Raw genomic sequence first — 20,556 nt, 5'->3', positions numbered from 1 at the left:
TGTCTACTCCCAGGTTAGCTAGGTAATCAGCAGGCTTGTTGGTCACCGTTTCAAATCGTTGGAAGTTACCTAACTAATTGGTCTGCATATCTTTGGTTATTAGGCACTGTTTGTGCTTCACCTGCTTACATTGATGTTTGTTTAATTGAAACCAACACCAACATCTTCTTTGCAAAAACCGTCAGTAATTAGTTAAAAAAAAAAAGAAAAAATAGTTTTCCCTAATTTCCAACTTGACAGCACCTTTCTTTCTTCTTTTGCAAGATAAATTTGACAATCTCCAGGATTGAGCGGCAGATGTCAGAAATGGAACAAAACTTGGATGCTTATTTCACCTCGGTTGGATTCACACCTCTCACTCCCTTTCACACTTAGTGCTTGTCAATACTTGCTCTCCTCCATTAGGGAAGTCCTCTTATTTTCCTTTTCTATTTACTTTTATACATTGAGGACAATGTATTGTTTAGGTGTGGGGGTGGAGAATAATTATGCAACTTGATGTTTTTTTTCACTCGTGTTTCTTCTTGTTTAAAAAAAAGAAAAAAAATCCTTGTTTTGAGTATTTTTTTAGTTCAATTTGTGGTTCCTTGTTTAGCTTTTCGTGTTTGAAAAAGAAAAAAATAAATAAAAATTGTGTTAATACTTTTTGTTAGTTTATCCTTATTCATTATATTATCAAGTTAAAATATGATTAAGATGCAAGTATTAATAGTTGAATTCTCTTTGCTAGCATTATTATCTTATTGATTTAATGATGGATTTCAATGATGAATGTGCAATGTTTAACTCAATTTTAACAAGCCATTGTGAGTTTTGGACCTTATGAGCATTTCTTTATATCTTGCTCTATTGTCTTGGTGAGTGATATATCACATATGGTTTGAATATTCTAGAGCTTACATTGTTATACATATTGAGATTACATTTTGAATTTGTGCATTAAAATGATAAGGGCAATAGCTTTAACCCCTTTTGACATTCTAAAAACCCGCCCTGAGTATATTATCCTTAGTCAGCCATGTCGAGCTTAGCCCTTTTCTTCATTATGTTACCCTCAATATAGCTCTTAAGCCTTTATTATTAGACATTATGACTTTGAAACTTTGCATCAAAGGAATGTGTTGATTAGTTGCATGAAACTTTGTGTACCTTTGTAAATTGGGAAGTTCGGAAGAAAAAGTTGAATTGGATATTGAAAGTGATTCAAGTTATTGCTTGTACCCAAGTGAAAAAAAAAAAGAAAAAGCAAAAAAAAAAAGAACAAAATTTGAAAAAAACGAAAACAATTTTTAAAAAATGATGAAAAAAATGCAAATTGTTGAATTTGTACTTCACTTGGTAGGTTGTGCAGAAATTTGTTGAAGTAATGCAGTCGAGCCAACTAGAATATGGAAGTACATGCAGTTGTTGAGATTTGAATTCATGCAATTAGTTCATGCATTTCTTTTAATGTATTTTAACCTAAATTCCCTTTTTGTTTAATCCTTAAGCCATATTACATCCCTGTTAAAGTCCCTTGGATTTTTGCATTGAATTAATATTTAGTAGTGGAGATGTGATATATTTGCAAGCTTATGGTAATTTCATTCCATGATGTTGATTTGACTGTTCAATGAACCACTAAATATTTTGAGTGCATAGAGTGATATTCTAGTGGGAGTAGTTAAACCTTGTGCATTTTGATTTTGAAAAAAATTGTCAATGAGATGGGATATTGGTGTTAATATTTGATAATTCTTGCTATGAGATGGGATATTGGTGTTAATATTTGATTTTGACGGGTTTTTGATATAAGTACAAGTTTAATTCTGAAATATACCCATTTAGACTGCAAGTATATAGGTCAAACTAATAGTCTAGGGCGAATATCAGGTCGATCCCACAGAAAGCGACTTTGCAAGTACTAGATCCTTACTTACTCTATTATTTAGACTAATAATCGATTTAAGCAAGAGGAGTTATAATTACTACTATCTAACTAGTCTTACTAGATATTTGCAAGGTAACAATGGAGAAAGTTCACTAAAGACTTGATTCTAGGGATATAGATTCCGCTTATGGCTTCAAGGATACAAATAAATATATTTACTTCTTGTTACAACTTTTTTTTAACTAGGGATTCATTTCTAATATTACCAAATCTCATTATCATGATGAAATGGCCTAAACTAGACTAGTTTTCCCTATTCTCATGGTAAATAACTAGATCTATTTTTGTTTCTTCATGAAATGCAAATTTAATTCACTTAAGTGTACCTCTATTCTCATAAGTCTACTACTCAAGCTCTATTTATGTTGTTCTATCATTATTACTAACTTTCATTTAATAATAATAACTAAAAAATTACTATTGGTGATCAAGCAACAACAAGTGATAAGCATGCATAAATAAACAAGTTAATACAAGGTACAACAAGTGTAAATCATATTCACTTCATATCAAATAGCCATAAGATTCATCTACCCCCTAGATCTAGAATTTTAGTACTTATATAATATATAACAAGAAAGAGTATAGTCTCATTGCTTGAACACATATTGAATCACAAGTAAAGATAGATAAAGAAAACTTAGCCAAGATTAGTCAAGAAGCTCCCAATGATCTTCTATTTCTTCAACAAAATGAGTTGTACAATGAAGTCTCCAAATGTTATCACAAAGTTCTAGCTAGAGAGAACAAAACAAGACTAACTACTCAGCTCCAATTCTAAAATCTCCTGAGAACTCCTTCTAGTATCTCCTTCTTTTTTTATTCTAACATCTCTCATGTTTAGAGAGTCAAAAAGTGATTTTTGGGCAAGACATCAAGCTCCTTTTTTCTTCCAAAAGGTTCCTTGAACATGTGCAGCCAAAATTCTTGTCTAGAGTTGAGCTGGAAAGTAGTATGAAAGCAGAGCAAGTGGCTGAGCAAATTGCAGAAATCAGGCTAGAATATGCGACTTCAACCCACGTATTGACAAGTCACGTATTCTCTTCTATAAATTTGGTATCACTTCAATTGCTATTTTCTCAATGATAGAGGCTGAACTAGCTCTTCTATAAAACATAAAAGTTGTAGCCCTTTAAGGTAGCTTTCCAATGATTCAAGAATCATACAATTTGGAGCTCTTTGGACCAAGATATCACCAAAAGAGCATTAACTGGTCAGAGCTCTATTTCAGCTTTCAACTATGCACATGCACTTCTATATTTCGACTTTTTGGCAAGGAAGATGACTGAATTGGATTTTGATGTCTTCATATCAAATGTAGATCTATCTCTTAGCTTCAAAATGGTATAAGAATCGCCTCAATTCGATATGTGTAGCTCATGATATTGCTGAAATACGAAAAAGTGTCAAAACTGTCTTCAGTTGCATTTCTTCTTTTGAATGTTTTGCACTTCATGTCTTCTTTAAACCTCTTCAAATCATCAATAATCATCCAATTCTCTTCTCAATTCATGCCATTTTATGATTGAATCATTAAACTTACAAAAACATGAAGTTTTCACCATTAAAATCATAGAAATGCAATTTTTACCATTTAAACCACAAAATGTATATTTTTACCAAAACCCTAATTAATTAGTTATAAAACTAAATAAAACACACCAAATCTAACTAATAAAATACACTAAAAACACGTAAAATATACTCTTATCAAACTTCCCCACACTTGAACCGTTTCTTGTCCTCAAGCAATTAGAAATGCAAACCAACAATGATCCAACCTTTTGAAAATAAACATATGTGCACATTTCAACTTCCTTTTCTCAAAAAACAAGGTAAACAACCATTATGCAATCATTCATACAATCATTCATTAATCCTCAAGTACTCATAATATCAAGTAAAAGAGAGCTAATTATACTCTAATTAACTAGTTCCACTCAATTTCTTATCTTTCCCTAATTTCACAAGCAAGTAACTCATATGGTCAATAAAATGCTTCCTAAACCCATGATCATCTTTTTATTCATATTTAAAGAGGGATTTATTCATAGTTAAATATTACTGAAGTTGTAGAAGTGCCTTTTGACCAAAAAATCGACATTTTTATATGAAAATCTCCGGTTACTCAACATTTTACATTCTCAAGTTGCTTTGCATACTCTTAATTCTAGTACCGTTTTACGTAAAAGTCGACATTTGTAGATGAAGACTCCCGATTACCAAGTACAAGAACCATTGGAATAAAATAACTTTTATTCTCTTTTATTCTTCTTTTTTTTGTTTTTTGTTTTTTTTCTTTGTTCAAAGTAATCCCTCAAAAGAAGAATCATGAGATGAGTGTACGCGATAAAAATTTCAAGTCTGCAAAACGACAAGAAAAAGAAATACACGACAAATATGTACTATATAAACTTAGAAAAATATGTAGGTACAATCTCTGGAAGTTTCTCGAACTTATGGAGAGCTTCCTTCGATTCTTCTCCTCGAACACCAATCCAAGGGCTTCGCAGCTTGTTTTTGGATTAACCACCGACTCCTTCAAATCTTGATATGGAAGATTTGAAGGATTTGAAAATACTTGAAGGCTCAAGCCTTGATATGCGGAGGACTTGAGGAGCTTTGAGACCCAGACCTTCGTGGCTTGAAGCTTCAATACTTGAGTGTATGAGATGCTTCTTGATATCTCTGTGTCCCATTAACTTGGTTAAGAAACCTCTATTTATAGTTGTAGCAAGAGGTGGAGGTTGAGATCATGTACACCACTCTACTTGCCTAGCAAGACGTACAGTCATATTAGGACTGTGCCAATTAAATATTATCTCTTCATTAATAAAGAGATAAGTAATTTTCGATTGGCCAGACTTGTGGGGACACGTGACGTGGCGCCATTTTACTGGCCAGGCCATTGCAGTATATAAGAGATATACTTGGATTAAACAATTCTAAATATTATCCCTTTAATAAGAAATAAATATTTAGATGTTTATCCAATAAATACATGATATGATATGATTTGGTTGGTGGAGATACCCCTGCAATTTGAATTGATTTGGAACACCTCACCCTGACACGTGGCAAAATATAATTGGCTGCTTAACAACCAATTTTTCCAAGTGTACATGCCAAATGGCAATATCCGATTGTACAAAAATATTTAATAGACCAATGGTAATTTTTAGAATTTAATTAAAATTCCATTGTCTACAAATGCCCCCTCGAAACTTGTTCGTGAATGCCGAAAATCGAAGCAAGATTTGAACGGGCAAGTTTTGACATTTTTCTTTTCAATTTAATTCGAATGCCACAAAGCTGAGATTTAAGCATCAATATAGTCACGGATCTTGATTAAGCCAAGCAATGTGCCCGCCAAATTCCAAGTAGCACTTGAATTCCTAGTAGTATTTGATGTCAATAATGAATACTCCAATTTGAGGTCTTACAATAAAGTCCATGAATGGACTTTACTTGAAGCTTTGCAATGTAGTGGCTTTAGAATTGATCATAAGATGGCCACGTACGGTGCCACCAATTCATGCAAAATCTAGTGATATCAATCCCTTGGGTCAAAACATATCAATCTAAAGCTTCAAGTCCACCGCTATATGTATCATTAAACAAATTTTGCTGGTTTCAATTTCCAAGGCCGAATGACTTCATATCCATTTGCCCAAATTTCCAAGCCTTCCTTTGCTCCTTATTGAATTGAAACTCTTTGCCATTATAAGTTCTGTTGTTACCAACGCAGTCCGAAGACTTCTTAGCTCCTTCAACTTCGGTTTCGGATGGCACACATTATGAGTGCCTTAATATTCCGAATTGAGCGGGAGTAATTTTTTAGCTGAATCTGTTATGAACCCCATCTATTATGGTCCAATCTCGATTAACCAGTCTGGAAGTCCCGAAGCCGGATTCACGCTAGACTCATAATCAACTTTAAACTCACCTTAAGGACTCCTTGAATTGCTAGGGACCTCTAGAGCGATTGTACTCCCTAGACAATTTAGGTGAACCAGGAAACCAATTACACTTGAACTCACCTTCCTCTCCGAATTTGTAGTAGAAATCCTTTCCACAAATCCCCAAGTCCAAAGCCGTCAATGCATGAAGCTCTTTGAAACTAGTCATGGCTCCTAATTGATAACATAGAATGATGATTGCATGTACTAGTGCTCTCAATTTCCCGAGGCCGGATCAGTTTACGTAGTAGCTTCACATTTGCTACCTTAGACCAATTCCATACTTTTGTGGTACTTAATCATTGATGGACTAACCAATTAACTTCCCCACTGAACACATTCAAAACCCGAGGAACCGTTTGACACAACTATTCAGGAACCCAACTCGCAGAGGAAGTTTATTGCAAAAACAATTCTTCTCCAAAGCCTTTTTGAGTCGGAACTGTACATCCCTTTCTTTCTCCTTGTCCCACTATACTAAACAGGAAGAAACCCATTTCTTTTGTGAGTCAACTTTCTCGGCTCTGACATATTAACTTGCTGAGCCGTAAATAACGAGCCCTTTGCCACCTCAAATTGAAATACCTTTTACCAGAATCCTCCTTGAATGTGGACCGCATATCTGCTATATATACCCGATGGTTGGGGGCATTAATTTACCCACACTCCAAAGGCGAACAGCCTCTTATTTTTCCGCTAGTGTTATCAGGCTACTGCTCGTTCCTCGTGACTTGTTTCTACTGCATTGACCTCGTGCAAGCTGTCTGCAAAATCTGATCCTGCTTCTACCACGATTTTGAAGGTAATTACCTCCAATTCTTGCTCATAAATATTCGTACCCTTTCATATCGACGGCACCCCTTTTTCTTGCTTCAGAATAGGAATATTTGACGGCTGATTCTACCAAGTTGATGCCCCCTGCCTGATACCCTTTTTTTTTTAAACCACTACGATAACAACCATTATGATATTTGAGCCCTTTTTTGTTTCTTTTTTTTGTGTTTTTTTTGTTTGTTTTTTTTTGTTTTGCTCATTTACTAGGGTAATACCAAATATGATATTTGAGCCTCTCTCTCTCTTTTTTTTTCCACCTATGAGGGTAATACCAAATATGGTATTCGAGCCCTTTTTTTTTTTCCTTCTCTTTTTCCCTCTTTTTTTTTTGTTTTTTTTTTTGGAAAAATACCAAACATGATATTTGAGCCCCTTTTTTTTTTCATCTATGAGGGTAATACCAACTATGGTATTCAAGCCCTTTTTTTTTTTTTTTTTTTTTTGGGAAAATACCAAACATGATATTTGAGCCCCTTTTTTTTTCATCTATGAGGGTAATACCAACCATGCTATTTGAGCCCCTTTTTTTTTTTAATATGTTAACTTCATCAACTTGTTTTCTTGTAGGTAGCCAAAATCACACTGGGGGGGAAGTTCCAAGAAATTTCGGCGACTTGAGAAAAGGACCACCAATTAGGTAATTTAACTACCAAAGTTTTGCGAGAACTTCTTTCACCATCTAATCTCGTTTGCGAAATTTCAGCAACCATGCAAATTAAGGACTATGCCACGCCACTGCCGCATATTTCACTGACGGATGAACGGGGAGGAACGCAATCAAAGAGCTTGTCACTACATGTTTACAAACCCGCAATTGGCCCGCTCGCTGAATCCTTCATACCCCTCGAAGGATGCTTTCATCTCGAAGATTGGACTAGCAAGTGGACTAAGGAAGTGGTGGCACCGTCGACTTTCTCCACTACGTCAAGGGAAGAAGAAGTGGTCGTGCTAAACTCGTCTCTTCACAATGGAGATCCAGAAATAGCCAAATTCACTCTTCCGTTCGTGGGATTCAATGTTGACAAAACTATATGGAAAACCCCTTCGTCATTCTTCGGTGAGGCGTGCTTCACCTCCCATTATTGGGAGTGGGTTGAGAACATGCTTGGAAGGCATAAAGACATACTCACACGCGCTGGCATATTTGAAGCCGTCTACGCGTCGAGATACTCCTACGACCGCTGTGAAAATATCTTGCGAGCCTTCTTCAAATATTGGTGTCCCTCGACGAACACACTCCATACGCCCGTTGGGGAGTTGTCTCTCACATTTTGGGACCTCTATCGACTTGGTGGCCTTTCGATCGACGGCACGTTTTTCGATGAAGTTATTCCTTCTGCGCGGAAGCTCCTCACTCGTGACAAAGAAGGGAAGCCACTTCTCCCCGAGAGTTGCAGGCACATCTTTTCCGCCTACTACCACCTTTGGACGAATGACCAAGGGGTATGGATGAAAGACTGGATTCGCTTCTGGTTCAAAGGAGAGGCTAGGTATAGGGCTCCTCCGAGTAGAGCGAATAGAAGGAAGACCACATCTAAACCAAAAATTACTTACAATTCTTCTGGAAGCGTGGAGCCTTACGACCTTGCCGATACGAATGATTTCAACGCCCCTTTTGACACCCTGGGTATCCCAGGGTCTCTAAGAAAGGAAACCTATATTGCAGCATTCATAGCATGTTGGATTTGCAAGTTCCTTTTGCCAAGCAAAAAGGTCGATCGTATTCGCCCAAGTGTTTTTAAGGTTGCATGCTTAATGGCTACAGGGAAAAGATTTTGTCTTGCAATTCCCGTCCTTGCGAGCATATATCATGAGTTGAGGGAGATCGTCCACACCCCTAACCTTGGAGAATGCGGGGTAGCTTTTCTAATCCATTACGTCTATGCTTGGATTGGCCAATACTTTGACGTATATCACGAGAATAATCAAGTGAGTAGACACCACGCGCGCATGACGAGATTTAGCGGTGAGAAAATGGCAATATTTTATGGCCAATTGGAAGCTGAGGAAATTTTCAAAGAAGTGAATCCTTTGATGCTCCCTAAATTGTACTGGACTGAGAATGAAGAAAAGGCGTTGATCGACGACGGATCCTTATCATCAAGACTCACGAGCTATTTCATTAGTCAACGCTCTTGCCATTTAACTCTACGTAAGGATAATACTTTCATTATTGAAAAATATAATCCCTGCAGGTTCAGCAGACAATTCGGCTTCTGTCAGGATATCCCCAACAACTTGAAAGAGATCACTCACACGTATACTTTGGGTGAGGCTATTCAACTATGGGATTCCTCAGTTCGCACGCAAACACGGTCTCGGATGACTATACCCGCGCACAGGAACCATCCATTGATCACAAAAGACTATGACGCCTGGTGGTCGACTCGGTCAAATAGTGTCTCTTCAACTTCCTTTAAATTCACCGTTAAGATCCCTCAGCAATCATCGAAGAAGGGTAAGATTACCTCCGCTAACGAGTCAGGGCATCATAATGGAGCTATAGAGATTGTAACGGGTCTTGCCTCATCCACCTTGCGAAAGAACAAAATTACTAGCAGTCCCTCGAAAAATATTGCCACAAAAAATAAGTCTTCCAAGGACTCGCGACAGGCCATCAAAGAGGCGCAACCAGTGGTTCCAGCGAAGAAGACGCCGCCCAAAGCTTCAAAATCCTTATCGGCAACTCGCACTGAAGAAGATGTCGAAATTGAAACGGTGAACGATCGTGATTCTATTGAGGCTATAGAAAAGGAAGGAACTCAAGTTCAGGACATCGGATCTACCCAAGAAGGGGTCCATTCCTTGGCGAGCGGTAGTAGTAGTCAAGATCATCATTGGAACCGATCGAAGAAGAGGACATCTTCTGATTTGGAGGAGATTTCCTTTACACCACCGTCGGTTGAAGTGTCGCCACTTAAGGTAATAATCTCTCCATTTTTTTCCCTTTTTTGTAATAATTTTCTTTTTTTTTTGTAACCTTTTCCTTTTCAGCCCCCGTTTCTTGAATTCCGTCAAGAGGGTGTTGGTAACAATTCACCCCTCGAACTTGAAGCTGATGATATAATCTTAAACAACAAAAATGACGAAGTAGCTATCAGTACTCCCAGACAATTTGCCCCCAGTGGAGATACCTCGTCAATGCATAAGAAGGAACTAACTGGTTCACACGAAATTCGAAAAAGACCTAAGGTAGCACTGGTTTCAGAATTTCATGGCCAAAAGTTGATCCAGGCACATCGAAAAAAGTACTTGCAGAGCTTGTGGATAGATTTTCGTGGACAGATTCTTGATACTCCAATTGAGCAGACTTCTTCTTTAAAAGAGTGTGCAGAAGAAATCATTGCAGAAATCACAAGAACGGATCCCACCAGTGGTCTCTCTTTAAAAGACCACTTGATGGAATTGTTTGTCAAGGCGGAGGCTTATGATGTTCTGGCATCTTCCTCGTGGGAGAGGATAAGCAAAGAAACATATGCAGAACTCCTTTCCAACCCGACCGTCCAACTCGAGAAAGTTAAGGCAAAAGGAGGAGAACTAACTTGTCATTTGCAAAGTCTTGAAGAAAAGTTGCAGTCCATTGAAGACAAGAAAAGGGTTCTGCAATAGGAACTCATCAGTTTGGAGAAGCAAAGATTGGAAATCACCTCAACTATCGATCACAAGCATGCGACTTTCAAAGAGGACCAAGCCGAAATAACCCAAGCGCATGATGAGCTATCTTCCATTGAAAATGCTAGCATCTTGACTGATGATGCTGTGAAGGAACTTGAAGACATGAAGTCTGCACTTGAATCATATAAAGTAGCCGTAGTGGAATACAAATTTGACATTTAGACTTTCCACCATGTTCTTCTTTTCCTTGAATCACTTATTTTTTCCATGTAATGAATTTTTTTTTTCTTTTGAATAATAAAACGCTTTTAATTTCTTATCTCTTGCTTTTTTTTTTTAAGAGAAAAGAACTCAAATGGAGCATTTTATTATTATTATTATTTTTTTTTTTGCAAGGGACAAGGATTTGATTTGGTGTGGTGTAACTGAACTTAGAAGTTGCCCTCCAAGCTGCCTACGTATCCCAACAAGGGAATCAAGTCACACGTAGTTCCTGCCGTTCACATTTTAACCTCATGCGGGTCAGGAGTATCTATTTGTTTACCACCTTAGACTTGGTGAAGTGTTTCAGCAGTTTAACCACATACTACACTATTGGTGGTCGTCATCCACAGTTTTAGCTCATGCGGGCCAGGAGCCTGGCGCTGTTCCGATTACACATAGTACCTTTTTAGGTACTTGCCATTGATGGGGCCAACCCTTAATCCATCTTCAGCAACCAACTTGTATGAGCCATTTGTATACACTTCTCGAACAACATAGGGCCCATCCCACTTAGCAGTAAACTTTCGTTGTCCTCCATGGGTGAGAATGATCGGTCTCCGAACAGCGAGTACTAAATCTCCAATTTGAAAAGAGCGTGGCCGGACATGTTTATTGAATGCTTTTGAAAGGCGGGCTTGATAACGCTCAATCCGTTGCTGGGTTTCCAATCTCTTTTCGTCGAGTGCTTCTAACTCTTCAAGGCGAAGACGAACATTATCTTCTTCACTGAGCCCTTCTTGAATCGCAATTCTTAGCGAAGGTATCTGACACTCAAGTGGAAGAACAGCTTCAACACCATAAACAAGCGCGTATGGGGTCGCTTGCGTGGGAGTTCGAAAAGTAGTTCGGTATGCCCAAAGTGCTTCTCCAATTCGAAGATGCCAATCCCTTCTCGATTTATTCACGATCTTCTTCAACAGATTGCATAAGGTCTTGTTGAATGCTTCAGCGAGTCCATTTGCGGCAGCGTAGTACATGGACGAATTGTATTGTTTGAAATGAAACTTTTCGCAAAGCTTGTTCATTGCTACATTGCAAAAAGGCTTACCATTATCGGTGATGATATAGCGCGGAACTCCATACCGATAGATAATGTGCAAGCGAATGAAATCTACTATATTCTCCTTTTTGACCTCTCTTAGAGGGACCGCTTCAGCCCACTTCGAAAAGTAATCTGTCGTCGCCAGAATGAAAATGTGTCCGCCAGAAGACTTTGGAAGTGGTCCAACTATATCCAGACCCCAAGCATCGAACGGCCAAGAAGCCACAGTTGGGTGTAATGGTTCCGGAGGTTGATGGATGAAATTGTCATGGAATTGACATGCTTGACATCTTCTAGCAAAGTCAATGCAATCCTTTACCATCGTTGGCCAGTAGTATCCCATTCTTTTGATGCGAAAGTATAATTTCGGGCCAGACTGGTGAGCACCGCATATCCCAGAGTGAGCCTCCTCCATTGCTTGCATGGCCTCATCTTCTCCAAGACATCGTAGAAACACCCCATCGAATGACCTTCGGTAAAGCGTCCATTTGTAATAAATGAAACGTGGTGCTCGACGACGTATATCAACTCTTTTCTTAAGATCTTCTGGTAACTTCCCATGATTAAGGTAATCAATGATGGGGTGACGCCAATCCTCCTTTTCAATCTCATGGACAAAAATATGGTAAGTATTTTCTTCTTCACCATCATCTTCTTCATCAAAGATCGGAGGTATGACCCAATTTTGACATATTGAATTTTGATTTCGATGAGAAGGTAGAGTGATCATGGACGCCACCCTTGCCAAAGAGTTAGCTTGTTGGTTGAAATTTCTAGGGATATGTTCTTAGTGACACTATCCAAATATCTCATGAGTTGTCTTGCATACTTATAATATGGGATCAATTCAGGTTTCTTGACATCATAAATACCAAGAAGTTGATTTACCACCAATTTTGAATCACCATAGACTCTAAGATGCAACTGCTTCATGTCTACAGCCGTTTCAAGACCAAGAATTAACGCCTGATATTTGGCCACATTGTTTGAGTACCGGCGTGTTAAAATAAAAGAGTACGGCAATATATCTGCTTCAGGAGTATAAAAGACAACTCCCGCACCAGCTCCATCACGGTGAGCAGCTCCATCGAAATACATCGACCATGGAGATTCGACCATAAACACTTCTTCATCGGGAAGCTCATCAGTCAACTCCCACTCGGCAGGTATGGGATGATCGGCTAAAAAGTCTACCAATATTTGTCCTTTGACAGCCTTCGCAGGTACGTAAATAATTTCGAATTGTTGAAACTGGAGGTACCATCTCGCGAGCCGATCAGACAGTACAGGTTTTGCCATCACATATTTGATGGGATTAGATTTAGATATGAGTCGAATAGTGTGTGCTTGAAAATAATGTTTTAGCTTCTGAATGACAAATATAAATGCCAAGCACAACTTCTGGATGGGTGAGTAATTCAGCTCATTAGGTGTCATCATCCGACTCAAGTAATACAGCGCATCTCCTTACCTTCATCATTTTCTTGAGCAAGTAAGGTGCCAACCAACCGTTCTTGAGCGGAAATATAAAGAATCAATGGTTTTCCTGGGGTGGGTGCAGCCAAAACTGGAGGATTCATGAGATACATTTTGATGCTTGTAAAGACATTCCTACACGATTCATCCCACTCGAAAGGCACCCCTTTCTTCATCAGTGGACTGAAGGGTTGGCATCGTCCGGCCAAATTAGAGATAAACCTCCGGATATATGCCAACTTCCCTTGAAGGCTTTTCAATTCATGAATATTCCTCGGTTCAGGCATGTTCACAATGGCATCGATTTTAGATCGATCAACCTCTATTCTCAGTTGATGAACGATGAAACCGAGAAACTTGCTAGAAGTGACTCCGAATACACACTTCAAAGGATTCATCTTCAGTTGGTATCTCCGAAGGCGTTGAAAAACTTTTCGAAAGTCTTGAATATGATCTTCCCGCTTCTTTGATTTCACCACAAGATCATCGACGTAGCACTCCACATTTTTATGGAGCATATCATCAAAAATTCTTTGCATTGCCCTTTGATATGTTGCTCCAGTGTTTTTCAAGCCAAACGGCATTACTCTGTAGCAATAAATTCCCTTGGGGGTACGGAAGGCGGTGAGCTCCTCATCCTCGGGCGCCATGCGTATTTGATTGTAGCCAGACGATCCATCGAGAAAAGATAGCGCTTCGTGCCCGGTCGTAGCATCTACCGTCAATTCCGTGATGGGGAGCGGAAAATCATCTTTGGGGCAAGCCTCGTTTAAGTCTCGAAAGTCAACACAAACTCGAATTTGCCCATTCTTCTTCCTTACAGGGACAATGCTTGAAATCCATGTTGGATATTTTACTTCTCGTATGAATCCGGTTTCAATCAATCAATTTATTTCATTTTCTATAAGAGGAATCAATTCGGGTTGAAAGCGTCTTTGAGTTTGTTTGACAGGTTTTGTTCCTCGCTTGACAGATAAATTATGAACAGCGACCCTAGGATCCAAATCGGGCATTTCTGAGTAATTCCAGGCAAAGACATCTTTGAACTCGAGTAGCAAATCAACATACTCTTTCTCTTCTTCAGGGGTCATACAAGAACTTATGTAAATTGGGCGAGGGTCGTCAATTGTGCCAAAATTAATTTCCTTTAGCGCATCGACTGTATTCTTTACTCCTTGTTCAAATTCAGCGGGAGCGTCATCTGCATCTTCTTCTTCCTCTTCAAGATCACTGATCGTAATATGACGATAGGAAGCCATACTTTCTTGATCCTGTTCTTCAAAAATAGTTTCAATTCTTACATTGAATAAGTCTCCATAGTGTATGAAGAAATTGGAGACTCGCTTTCTTGGTCCGTTCTTCTTTATTAGAGTAAGACTTTCATCCTTGGCAACTTGGTACTCTTGTTTCTTACTGCCTAATCTCTCATAGATGGGCGACTTCAGATTTTTCGGCTGCGGGCCAAGTCTGTCAAACACTGAAGTACGTTTTGACTTATTTCCCAATCGATCGAACACAGATCTCTTTCGGCTTGTGACCTCCATTTCTTCGTTCACATAGTTACAACTCGCTCTTTTGATCATTATACGAACAGGAGAGGGCGGTTGATAACTAAGACCCATCGATGAACTTTCAATATTATACCCCCTTTCTTTCAACATTTTCTGCGTAGGTGTCAATCCGTGAGTCCTCTCGCCAGTCACTTCAGGAGGGAGTTTGCCCAATGTATTCTTCTCATTTGGGTTATAACCCGCCTTAGCAAGAAGTCTATAGGCGTTTGGATCAAAACCTTCTTGAGTCCGATTAGTTGGTAGCGAGTAATGTTCCACTGCCGGTTCTTCTTTGGGACGAACAAACCCTTGCAAGCTCACCTTCTCAATTTTAACAGGCTCTATCTTGGTGAGCGGAACATTTAATGTGTCATTTCTGATAAAAGAAGACTGACCTTCTTCTCTCTTTGATCTTAGAGTATACCGCAAAATGGGTACTTTGGAATCTTGACTTTCTTCCCTTACCGATTCCTTTCTTTTTGCTTCTTTGTGAAGATGAAATTTGGCATCGGCAAAGTGAGTTTCGGCTTCAGTGAAAGGTTTATCATCGGCCACAACCTTCTTAACTATACCGTCTCGACAATATTTGAAACATTGATGCAGAGTAGACGGTATAATTTCATTCTCGTGAATCCAGGGTCTTCCCAAGAGCATATTATAAGAGGTTTTGGCTTCAATTATATGAAATAACGCGCTTGAAGACAACTCGTCAATGAGCAATTCAAGTCTTATGAGGCCAATTGCTCTTTGCCCCCCTTGGTTAAATCCTTGGATCATGAGGCGGCTCTGGGAAAGTTCATCGCTTGAGATTCCTAACTCTTTCATAGCACGCACGGACATGATATTGACAGCAGATCCTCCGTCAATGAGTATCCGATTCATCTTCTGTTCTCGGACATACGCACTAACAAACAAAGGTCGATTGTGAGTTTTGAACTCAACGGTCAAATCGTCATCATAAAAAATGGTAGTCGTTCACAATCTACTGGTGGTTTATCATCGATTTTGAGTTTTTTCTCAAATTTCGTGCCAATTTGTGTGACTTGAGAATTTTCAACTTTGACGACATTACAAGAGGTGGAGTTATCAGTATCGTCACTTAAATACCCCTTAGGTATAAATTCTCTCAGTGTCACGGGCTGTCGAACCTCTTGAAGGAGCTGAAAATATGAAGGAATTGGTTTTGTGGCCACTCCCTTTTGTTTCTTTATTGCATTTCGTCGTTTCATTGTCACTTCAGATTTTGTCGAACGAATGCTTTTTGAAAAGATGTACTTCTTTATTTTTGGCTTGCAAGTCCTCTTTCGAGTGACTAAAATCCATCCTTCGTTGTCATCTTCAATAACATCTTCAATTGAGGATTTTCCAAGCTTCTTGGACGAAGCACCGCTTGTTGTGGATAAAACTTCTATCAGACAACACACAGACCCAAACATTATGGTTGTTTGACTTGCCGATACTTTATCTTCCTCGAGAAGGATTTTCCCTTGACGGGCTAATTCCATAATTTTGTCTTTAAAGACAAAGCATTTAGTGAGAGGGTGGCCAATCAAGCGATGATAACAGCAGTAATTTGGATCATTGACTTGACCAGCTTCCTCTGGGCGCTTCATATCGGGAAGTTCAAGGAGCCTCTCCTTGAAAAGATCATCAAACATTCCTTGCAAATCAGATTCGAGAAAGGGGTATTCTTTTTCTTGCATTTCTTTTAGAGTAGGTCTTCTTACCGACCTATTTTGGGAAGAGTCTACTTTTTCGGTGATTTTTCGACTCACCTTGGTAGCAATTTTCATGGGAGCTGTGTTTATTGCCATGGACTCCTTACTACTGAATTTTGAAGGAGGTTTGCCCCCCTTTTTATTTTCTTGCCTTTCATTACTTTGACGAGGTGGCTGCACTCGCGGAGCTTGAATGGGTAGCCCATCAGTTGCATTGGCCGTGATGCTTGACTCCATATCATGAGCACGAGTAGCTAATTCTTCAAACGTATTTGGACGTATACCCTGTAGAATGTAACTCAGGCTCCAATGCATTCCTCGGATGCACATTTCTATGGCCGAGGGTTCAGACAGTCTATCCTTGCAATTGAGACTCAGACTTCTCCACCTATCGATATAGTTGACCACAGGTTCATCCTTCCATTGACGAGTGTTAGTCAACTCCAGCATACTAACAGTTCTTCTAGTGCTGTAGAAGCGATTTAAAAACTCTTGTTCCAGTTGTTCCCAACTGTCGATGGACCCCGGAGTGAGATCAGTGTACCAATCAAACGCATTGCCCTTCAAGGATCGGACGAACTGTTTGACTAGCAGGTCACCATAGGTTCCAGCGTTATTGCAGGTTTCGACAAAATGGGCCACATGTTGCTTTGGACTACCTTTCCCATCGAACTGTTGAAATTTAGGCGGTTGATATCCAGCAGGCATTGCGAGGTTATCGATTCTAGCAGTGTAAGGCTTGTAGTAAGTAAAGCTTGACTTTGAACCACCCTCCTTTTTATCTTTGATCACGCCTTCAACAAGTTCTTTCAGTTGTTCCACGGGGATAGTTCCATCAGTTGTCACATATACTTCCTTCACCTTGTCCTTACCTTTAGATGAGGGAATTTCACGCTCTTGGTGCTCCTTAGGATTCGCACGGCTTCCTTCAGCAGCGTGATCTTTCTGAGTGAGCAGTTGAGCAATGAGAGCATCTTGGTCCTTAATGTGTTTCATCATGGTTTCCATCATCTTGGACATGTTCGAAACTTGTTCTTTGAGACTTAAAGTATTTGTCATCATGGCCGACATTGCAGCAGAAGAAGCAGCAGAATCTTCAATAGAAAATCTTGAATGAAGAGTTTCATGTGAAGAGGTTGATCCAGTGCTTGATGACTCGTCGTCATCCTTAGAGAACTTGGGTTCAGATCCAAGTTCGAGCATGGCAAGAGCCTTCTCAATCGAGGTGAAAACGTCTTGGACCCCCATCGTGGAGGAATAGCTCATTTGTGATGTTGACCCGAAGACGGGAGTTGGCGCCGAGGGTTCCATGCTACTTTGGGTGGAGGCCCTCGTCATACTCCTTGTCACGGGGCCAATAACGCGGGTATTGGTGGCAACGTGTGCAGCTTCCTGAACAGGCTTAGCATCAGTAGCCTTGGAACGTGCAATCACGATTTTGTTGCTCTTTGGTGCCATTGGTGATAGACGTAGTTGAATATTCGAGGAGAAGAGATGGAAGGCAGAGATGGTCCCACCGGGCGTGCCAAAAATTTGTACGCGATAAAAATTTCAAGTCTGCAAAACGACAAGAAAAAGAAATACACGACAAATATGTACTATATAAACTTAGAAAAATATGTAGGTACAATCTCTGGAAGTTTCTCGAACTTATGGAGAGCTTCCTTCGATTCTTCTCCTCGAACACCAATCCAAGGGCTTCGCAGCTTGTTCTTGGATTAACCACCGACTCCTTCAAATCTTGATATGGAAGATTTGAAGGATTTGAAAATACTTGAAGGCTCAAGCCTTGATATGCGGAGGACTTGAGGAGCTTTGAGACCCAGACCTTCGTGGCTTGAAGCTTCAATACTTGAGTGTATGAGATGCTTCTTGATATCTCTGTGTCCCTTTAACTTGGTTGAGAGACCTCTATTTATAGTTGTAGCAAGAGGTGGAGGTTGAGATCATGTACACCACTCTACTTGCCTAGCAAGACGTACAGTCATATTAGGACTGTGCCAATTAAATATTATCTCTTCATTAATAAAGAGATAAGTAATTTTTCGATTGGCCAGACTTGTGGGGACACGTGACGTGGCGCCATTTTATTGGCCAGGCCATTGCAGTATATAAGAGATATACTTGGATTAAACAATTCTAAATATTATCCCTTTAATAAGAAATAAATATTTAGATGTTTATCCAATAAATACATGATATGATATGATTTGGTTGGTGGAGATACCCCTGCAATTTGAATTGATTTGGAACACCTCACCCTGACACGTGGCAAAATATAATTGGCTGCTTAACAACCAATTTTTCCAAGTGTACATGCCAAATGGCAATATCCGATTGGACAAAAATATTTAATAGACCAATGGTAATTTTTAGAATTTAATTAAAATTCCATTGTCTACAATGAGTATTGCAATTATTGATCATATTTATCACTTAATTTATAAAATCAAGTAAAAAGAAGAAATTTCATCAAACATACAAATTTAGGCATAATTTTCTCCGCTTTACAAGATATACTTTCCTATAAATGTAATAATTCTAATTACATAATAGTCATTTCGAAGTTAAATAAGAAAATAAGTTTCCAAACCACATATATTTATCCCAAAAGTAGAAAGAATTTGAGTTACTAATGGTATGGAACTTGTTACTCCATTGGATAAAATTGAAAAAAAAAAATTGAAACTCTTTAGAGCTATTTTGCAAATTTGGACAAGATTTTGGAAAAATTTTAACAGAGTTTCCCCTTAAAATTGGATGAAACTCCCTGCCAGCAACCCAAGATTAACAACAATTCAGTGCAATTCATATTCCAAACATCAAATCCGACCAATAAACACAAAAATACTACAAGTATCATATATTTCCTCCCCCACACTTAAAATACACATTGTCCTCAATGTGCAGGGAAAGAAAAACAACAAAAGATAAAAAGAAGTACTCCTCAGTGCAATGGATGAGATCCAGATCAACCATAAATCACGAACCTTCGCCAAAACACAAACATCTACTAACAAAAAACAAAAATAAGAGCCATCCAAAAGTGCAAGTTCAATTCTCATCTTCATCTTCATCGCCATCATGAAGTGGAAGAATGCCTATGTGATACTCAATCCTCTCCAAGCGAGTGTCCATTCTTCCCAATCGATACTTGATATCGTCCAAGCGAGTAAAGAGCCGCTACCAATTCGATTGTTGTGGTGGAGGAGAAGGTGCAACAGTAGAAGGTTCGGTTTCGTCTCGGCCATGTCGTGCCTTTTGTCACCTTTCTCGAGTAGGTTGAGGAATGGTCTCCGTACCAATACCCAAACGACGAAGGGAAGAAATCGATAAATTGGCTCTAGATTTAACAAATACCCGAGTCACCCCCTACAGGTTAACATCGAAACGCTCGAACACCAAAGAGAGCAGACGAGGAAATGCCAATTTGAACGAAAGAGTCCGCTGCCTTGCCGTAGACCTTATATAGCTAATGAAGATGTTCGACAATGGAATTTGAGCATAGGAGGACTCCCGATTATGAAACATATAATCAAGAAAATAAATATCACTTTTACGGACCTTCGTATGACCCATTTTTTTGGGTATGACATTGTGTGCCATCATATAGATAATGAGACGATGGCGAGGTTTGAAGACACTTGCCACCATTGTCTCCTTCCTTGAAGACTTAAAAAGTTGGTACTCAAGACCAAACCTATTCATGGCATGCGATGGATTCCACCTCCTATTTGGTGCAACGAAACCCTTCTTCAGGTCAACCGTCCGATCTTGGTTGTTACAACCCAAAATAGCAGTTAGGTGTTCTCGCGACAAAACAATACGCCTCTCACGCACCCAGGACTCTACCATCTTGCCACTGTGACATGCTTTGTTATCGATATTGGCGTAGAACTCACGCACCAAATCAAGGTAGTAGTGAGTCGGTAATGTGAGAATCGGTATCCATCTTAGTAGTTGGTTAAACGCCTTTGAGTGTGCGGGGTATATATATACAATTAGTTCATCTACAATCAAGTTTTATATATATAAATCTTAAATACCCCACACGTAATTTGTCGCAAGCATACGAATTGTTTATTGAGCATAGGGGTATTAGGTATCGATCCCACAACAAAGATTACAACTACCGGTGGTTTTCGAGCTCCTTTATTATTTAGACTAT

The 20,556-nt window shown here is 39.2% G+C and overlaps 2 protein-coding genes across 2 annotated transcripts; both read right to left on the bottom strand.

Annotated features, from left to right (window-relative positions):
- Window positions 1-12,370: 12,370 nt before the first annotated feature.
- LOC140008839 (uncharacterized) lies at window positions 12,371-12,943 on the bottom strand. The gene has a single exon (XM_072053732.1). The coding sequence runs from the start codon at window positions 12,941-12,943 to the stop codon at window positions 12,371-12,373; it is 573 nt and encodes a 190-aa protein (XP_071909833.1).
- Window positions 12,944-14,004: 1,061 nt separating this feature from the next.
- LOC113693346 (uncharacterized) lies at window positions 14,005-15,552 on the bottom strand. The gene has a single exon (XM_027211900.1). The coding sequence runs from the start codon at window positions 15,550-15,552 to the stop codon at window positions 14,005-14,007; it is 1,548 nt and encodes a 515-aa protein (XP_027067701.1).
- Between the last annotated feature and the right edge of the window lie 5,004 nt (window positions 15,553-20,556).

This window comes from Coffea arabica, chromosome 6c, assembly GCF_036785885.1.
Source record: "Coffea arabica cultivar ET-39 chromosome 6c, Coffea Arabica ET-39 HiFi, whole genome shotgun sequence".
NCBI lineage: Eukaryota > Viridiplantae > Streptophyta > Magnoliopsida > Gentianales > Rubiaceae > Coffea > Coffea arabica.
This window is presented reverse-complemented; position numbering and strand designations above follow the sequence as displayed.

Coding starts and splice junctions, on each gene's coding strand:
- LOC140008839 (XM_072053732.1), bottom strand. CDS start 12,943: ATGGCAAAACCTGTACTGTCTGATCGGCTCGCGAGATGGTACCTCCAG.
- LOC113693346 (XM_027211900.1), bottom strand. CDS start 15,552: ATGAATCGGATACTCATTGACGGAGGATCTGCTGTCAATATCATGTCC.